This window comes from Triturus cristatus, chromosome 5_2 (genome assembly GCF_964204655.1).
Source record: "Triturus cristatus chromosome 5_2, aTriCri1.1, whole genome shotgun sequence".
In the NCBI taxonomy this organism is placed as follows: Eukaryota; Metazoa; Chordata; class Amphibia; order Caudata; family Salamandridae; genus Triturus; species Triturus cristatus.
This window is the reverse complement of record NC_140588.1, coordinates 340833431-340840750: the sequence shown is the minus strand read 5'-3', so window position 1 is coordinate 340840750 and position 7320 is coordinate 340833431. Positions and strand designations below refer to the sequence as shown.

At 47.4% G+C, this 7320-nt stretch overlaps 1 protein-coding gene across 2 annotated transcripts in view; it reads left to right on the top strand.

The window, feature by feature from the left end:
• Positions 1 to 1039: 1039 nt before the first annotated feature.
• The window catches only part of WRNIP1 (WRN helicase interacting protein 1), a 320975-nt gene continuing 314694 nt past the window's right edge, over positions 1040 to 7320 (top strand). Inside the window, exon 1 of one of the 2 annotated variants that reach the window (XM_085607137.1) lies at positions 1040 to 1694. In XM_085607137.1, the coding sequence (XP_085463263.1) occupies positions 1191 to 1694 (504 nt within the window). In that variant the 5' untranslated portion in view covers positions 1040 to 1190. The remainder of the gene's footprint in view (positions 1695 to 7320) is intronic. The other variant, XM_085607138.1, reaches the window with a different exon arrangement.

Genomic DNA, 7320 nt, shown 5'->3' with positions numbered 1-7320 from the left:
ACTGAAAACACAAATCAAAAGGCACACCTTTAAAGGATCATGTGCTTTTTCTCTGTGGATGCTCTTGATTCATTGGCCCAGAATACAAGATACCATTATCAAAATCATCTTTTCAGGCTTCCGCTAACTATTAAGCGGCTCTTCAGTATTTCTCTCCAACCCAACATTTATTGTCATGGGCCCATATCAATCTCCTGTATTCGAGGATTGCCTGTGCACTTCAAAGAACACCCTCAATGTGGAAAGAAAGTAAACCTATCTACGCTGAGCTGCGGAACTTCCTCAGCTTTGCCCAGCGGGTTGTACAAGCCACCGCTTATGACACCAAAAACGACCCAAATGTGCATCCTTTGCACCCATCTACAGTGTTACCCCTGCAAACTCCCTTCCATAGCAATAGGGTCAGCTAACAAGAAAAATGCTTAGGGCAAGGGATAGAACCCTCGTTGAACAGCGTTTTTAAATTGTATCTTTAACTATAACAAACTGTTTAACGACTTGCTCCACAGAGACTTCTGTACTTATTCCTTCTTTGTTATTATTATTATCACAGGCACCCCTTTCCGTCATTTGGGCGTGCTTATTTATTTCTGCCCTGAACTCACAAATACACATTGAGTTTTACTCTTTTTTAGTTTATTCCTTTTATTTACTGTGCTACAGAGTACGTTTTCTTTCTACAAACACCGACATGTGCGGCACATTTGCTAAAATCCCCATGATACTGGTGCAGTTTCCTATCAACCGAAAGTATTCTAGTTGCAGTAGTCCCACACCGAAATGTTCCCTACCCCAGTCCCCAGACACAACCTCGCACAACATGCACCACCGAGTTCAAGCTTTTTGTTTTGATGACCTCTCCAGTTTAGCAGAATCGATGCCGGACCCGTGCAAGTACACTTCAGTAAGAACAAAAGCTTTCGACTATTAAAGGGAGTCTTTCTTCTTCACACGTCGCCGTTCTCTGGATAGTGGTCGTGTAGGGCTGCCTCCTGCCAGCGGGGGCTGACTATTTAGACTACAATTCCCGCGAGCCACCGCTGCTGTCACCGCGCAGGAGCAGGCGGAGGCTTCACCTTTGGTCCTTTCGATTTCGCGGGTAAAGTGAAAAAATATAACTGTAACGCCGTAGCTCTCTCTGAAACATAAACAGGAGTCTCCAGCGGGCAGTGCCTGTCCGGGCCGATAGAATGGACGAAGCGGGCAGTGCCGAAGAGCGGGTGTGCTGCCCTGTCTGCGCTCAGGAACTGCCTTCGTCCCGTATCAACGCACACTTGGATCGCTGCCTGCAGCCCCCCGCAGTCACCTGTCATAACGGCACCCCCGGCTCTCCTACGGCCTCCGCGGTACCGGAAGAAGGGTCTCACAGCGCCAAGAAGCGGCGCCTGTCTCCGAACGCAGCCCCCTTCCCTCTCTTCCACAAACAGCGGCCGGGTGTGGAGGGCGCATCCTGCCCTGTGCCCTCCTCCAGCTGCTCGAGCCCCGCTGCTGGTCCCACACCTCAACCGGAGCAGGTGAAGAGCATGCCAGAGAAGCTGGAGGGCAAACCCCTGGCGGACAAGATGCGGCCTACCACCCTGGAGGAGTACATGGGGCAGAGCAAGGTGCTGGGGACGGACACGCTGCTGAGGAGCCTGTTGGAGTCAAACGAGGTGCCCTCCATCATCCTGTGGGGGCCTCCAGGATGTGGCAAGGTGAGTCCCGCGTAAGATAAAGTTTAAACAGCAGGGCACTCTAGATGGAAGCTGCAGTCTTGCACCAGAGAGGAATATCTGTCAAACAATTGATAGAATACCATATTTGCCAACATTTTGAATCTGGGGGTTTGAAGAAAACAGATCGGTGATATTGGATTTTCCCCATTGACTTAAAATAAAGCCATTATTAGCTAAAATAATCGAGTATCCCTTTTGAATCGTTTCTGTTGGCATGTATGCATACATGCCAACACTCCCGATTCAGGCGTGAGACTACCGATTTGAAGGCTAGTCTCCCGCCTCCCGATTCCTGCAAGCAAAATCCCGATTCCTCGGGGCTTCAGCTGACAGGGCTTGGTAATGTGCCAATTCTTCCAGCAATAGTCAGAATGGCGATGCAGGGGCTCTAGAAGGGGTGAAAAACCAACAAAGCCCCATTAACAACCGAATGGTCTTTTAAACACCTGCTAAGTACTGGGGGGGGGGGGATGGGCGGCTGTGTGCGTGCCCGGAAGCTGTTTCAGCCCGGGCTGACGGGGGAGGGAGGGGGGGGGGTGTATGCACTGACCGCAACCTGCCAGGCCAGTGCACAACTCTTGCATCCCCCTCTTTCTCTGCCTGCCATTGCGCTCCATGCTTCTGAAAGGTGATAAAAAAAACACGTGAATTTGCTTTCAAATGTCCGATCCTGCAGCAGCACACTTACAAAGTCCATACATGACAGAAACCCGATTGAAGGCCCCATTCTCCCGATTTTTTTTTTTTTTTTTTTGTTTTTAAATCTCCCACTTTGCTCTTCTGAAATGTTGGCATGTATGCTCAAATGCCAAACGGGAGAGTCTCACTCGTAAGTAGTACAACGCGATCTCTCGGAGTTCTGCCGCAGCGTGAATATAGAAAGGTGTAAGCTATGTGTTATTGTATTCCACCATACACATACATGCCAACATTTCAGAAGCGCAAAGTGGGAGATTTTATCCCAAAAATCGGGAGAATTGGGCCTTGAATCGGGTTACTGTCATGTATGGGCTTTGGAAGTGTGCTGCTGCAGGATCCGACATTTGAAATGCAAATGCACGTTAGTTTTTTTCTTACCAATCAGAAGCATGGAGCGCAATGGCAGGCAGAGAAGGTGATGCAAGTGTTGTGCACTGACCTGGCAGGTTGCTGGCAGTGCATGCACCCCCGCCCCCCCCTTTGTGAGTCAGCCAGGGCTGAAATAGCTTCCCGGGCACACACAGCCGCACCCCAGTACTTCGCAGGTCTTTAAAAGACCATTTGCATGTGAATGAGGCTTTGTTGGTTTTTAACCCCTTCTAGAGCCCCTGCAACGCCACTCTTACTATTGCTGGAAGAATTGGCACGTTACACAATACCAAGCCCTTTCTGCTGAAACCTCGAGGAATCGGGTTATTGCTTGCAGGAATCGGGAGGCGGGCGACTAGCCTTGAAATCGGTAGTCTCCCGCCTGAATCGGGAGGGTTGGCATGTCTGATTTACCGTTGGACAAGACTGGGCATATCATTGGCAAATTCTTCCCCTTTTGCTCTCACACTGGCCCCATGTGGTGGTGCAACCGTCGACAAGTCACTGCTGGGATGGCATTGTACGCCTAACACAGGTTCAAGGGCTGTGCCACGGAAGTCGGGCATCTTGAGAAAGAAACCGAGAAGACGGCAGCAATCACACCTTTCAACACAGGGGCTGCAAATACGCGATAGGAATCTGATCAGTGGATTAAACTGCAAGACCATTAAAATAGATGACATTTTTTTTTCTTAGCATTCGGTGGGGTAAGGTGGCTCACACGCCATACTTGGGCTTGACTGCTTTTTTTCCCCAGTGACACATTCTGCACTGTTGAGAGGTAAGTACCAGCAGGTCGTTGCTCTTCACCAAATATGTTGAGGTAAGTACCACCAGGAAGCAGCAAGATGTGCTTCAGTAACACGTTTATTCACATGAATATGTAGGAGCCCACTTCCTGCAGGTCCCATCTCCAGGGAATCCAAACTGCATCTAGGTGCTCGGTTGTGGATACAACGGAGAATAAGTGAGCTGAGCTTAAACAATCACATGCATGAAAGTAAACAATGCTCAAGGTACAGCGAGATACAGCTTGCCATCAACTGAATATGAATGTTACACTTGTGCCAATAACATAAACAATGAACTGCATGCTAAAAGCTAGCGCTACATGCACATAAAGGGTAACTTTATGAATCTTTTTCAAAGGACTTTGAGTTTTTATTCTAGCGATCAGCTTAAGTCAACAGAAAATGCATTTAGTTCATTCATAGACCCCAGGATCCAATGAAGTACATGTTGCAGTGCATAAATAGGCGAGGTGAATGGGGGACAATTGTTGTCATTTTGTATTCTAAGTTTTCAGTGGTAAAGGATTTAGCAACTATTTCACCTTTATGGAACGGACAGTTGCTGTAATCTTTCTTTAAACTGGGAAACCGTTCTTATTTGGAGACGTGTTAGCTGATCTCTCTACTAGATTGCAGATGCAAATTGCTTGTAGGATTATTGTTTTAGATGTTAACCAACTAAATGCAAGAGAACAACTAAGCCAGACTTGGTAGGAGGGAGCAAGTCAAGGTGTCGGCTCCGCCCTACGACAGTTCTCCCGTTCAGCTTGTCCTCAGTCTGCTACTCTCTGCTGCCTTAGGTTTGTGCCTCCTCTGCCCATATTCTGCCTTTTTACTGCGCACTATTTTTGCCTCTCAGATCGTTCTGTCCATTATTTTGCCCCTCTCTGCTCTTTCCTTACCTTTTCTCCTCGTTTCTTCCCTCTTCCTACCCTTTCCCTCTTCCCAGCCCCCCTCCTTCTTAATGGAGGCTGCAGCGCAACCCCAGTGAGCCTTGTGCCAACTCCCCCTTCGACAGTTCTCCTGTCCTGCTTGCCCGAAGGCTAATACTCTGGTGCCTTGCGTTTGTGCCACCTCAGCTCGTTTTCTGCTGCATTTTCTGCTCACTTTTCTGCCCACTTCTGCCCTCTTTTTTTGCCTCACTGCTCTTTGTGACCATTATTTTGCCTCTTTCTGCTCGTATCTGCCCCTTATTTTGCCTCTTTCTGCTAGTTTCTGATCTGGCTCTTCGACAGACGTTGTATCCACAGTGCCCAGATACCCCTGGGGGGGACAGTGCTGCACTTTACAAATGCTGATTGATTGACTTGGAAATATTTCCTCATCCTTGCATCATGTTGACAAGATTTTTTTAAAGTTGAACTAAATGGCCAGTACTTTAATTAGAAACAGAAAGTTGATAGGTAGAATGCTTGCAAGTCTGCCACTGGCATTTTGCAGTCCATATACATTGCCCATTATGCCACTCCAGACTTACCATGCATTCTATATCATTAACACTAGTTTCAGTACCTATTCCCTTCCATTCATGCTTTTAATAACTGTCATCTGCAAGAGATTTTGTTTGTTCTCCATCGTGTCTCCTGGGGCACTATATAGATTTTCATGGGATCGCATCCCTAGCCCTGCAGGAGTGAAGAAGTGGTGTATCTCTGCCATACTTTCAGCTTGCATTAAATCAATGATGTGGGCCAAGCACTGCTGTTTTTTGCAGTCTGCAAATCCATCATGTGGAGTTGTATTTTATCAGATGTCACCCCTTTTTTAGGTTTCACCTGCACAGCACTTGCGCTGTGCTTGTGAAATCTCTTGTATGTAATACATCTTAAAAGGGGTGGGCTTTTAGTAGTTCCAGTGCCTGAATTATTGTGTCCATCCACTGTTGTGTGGAACTTTTTTGTTTGTTTACTTTTCCTGTCTGCACGCATTGGAACAGCTGTCTTACATTCCTGATCATTTCATTGTGATGCCACTGAGGAGTATTCATTTGATCTGTCTACATTTAATGTGGGCTTAAGTTCTTGAACTCGATTTTAGGTCTCGTGCCTAGCGATGCAGTGCACAGCACTGCTCGCGCAGCGAGAGTCCTTTTGTCCGGGGTTCTAAAACGGAGCCAGGAATAGCACACGCTCGTGCGTGTGCTTTTCCTTTTGTGCCCCACTATTGGCCTTTGCGTGCGTGTTTTTTCACAACAGAGCACACAATAGGCCCAAGGTGGGCGCATTGCTCCGCCCCGGCCTATTGGTGTATATTATGCGCACCAAAGGCCATGTGGTTTCAATTATCGTACCCAGACGCGGGCGCGATAATTGAAAACATATGGCTCGCTGTGGCGCGCGCACCACTCGTGGGAGTGTGTGTTTTTTTTTTTTTTTGTTTGTTTTTTGTTTGTTTGTTTGTTTACAATAGCGATCGCCCACTTGTTTGTTTTTGTGATTGAAGCCCAGCTCTTCAAAAGTGAGCAGCTCTATCATAAGTGTGCCGCAAGCCCCCAGATGTGATCATTGTCAGATATCCATAAATCGAAATGAGACACGAGGGGTAAAACGTAAAATGTTCTGCCATTGCAGCAGCAGGTCTGAAATTCTGTTGACTCTTCGGGCAATGAAAAGGTACAGTTTATTCCTGTTCAAGCACAGTCTCTCGTTTGCCAGAAATAATGTTACTTTGGCCCAACAAACTCTGAAGGAAGCGGTGTAAAGTTGTTCTCTACACACAATAGTTGGCTATCTAGTTCACTTGTGCACCGCAAACACATTTATGAGATTTCACTTTCGATATTTAATTGTTTTTGAAGTGTCTTTGGTTTTTTGCGAACGTTAAGAGGAGGAGCTTCCTGACCCTTGCATAAACACCCCTTGAGGGAAGCAGAGCAAGAATTTATCTGAAATTGGATAAGGTGAGTAACAAGGGCGGATTGAACCACTCGGCATACCAGCCTAAGCGGGGGTGCTACGGAGCCAGATTAATTTTGCTTTATGGCCTTTGGCTTGTTTATTTAGTCACGAAAATGAAAACGATGCTCAATGTTCAGTAAAGGTTTCTAAAACCGGATGTGCCTTCAGTAAAAAAAGTAACAGATTGACCCCCCCCCCCCCCCCCCCCCCCCCATCCCCATCTCCGTTTTGGGGTAAAAGACCAGCGTCCATACGTTGATTGAGTTTGCTTAACCCTTTGGAGTGGAGGGCGAGGAGGGCTGTACCTTCACCTCAGTACAAAGGGGCCTGGAAGTCCATTTTCAGCTTCACTGCGCTGTAATAGCACCATGTGGGCCGCCGCTGACCCCTCCCTGCTCTTGCTGCTGGTAGCAGAGAGCGAGCTTGCTTTGGAACGCTCTGCACCCTTACCCCCACATCCCGCGTCCCCGGAAAGCAGTCATTCCAATCCCATCACAGGCGGTAATTTCTTGTAAAAAATACCGCTGGTATCGGAAGGGCTCTCCCATTGACAGCCGGATGAGATTGGGAGTTAGCTGCGGGGCACTACTACCGAGTAATTTTGTGATTACATAGGCTATATTGGCGCCAGTGCATTTTCACACTGACACTTCAGGACCACATCCGTTTCACCAGTGCAATAGTGAACCAATGTTTCCGGAGTAGATCAATAGCACAGGGGAAGTTTAGCACAACTGTTTCTGGGTTGCAATGATTGCATAGGCGCAATTTTGCACTTATATTTATGCATCACACAGGTTGATGTTTGGACAGATATTTCCAAATTGCCCTGACCGCACTTGTGTTAAT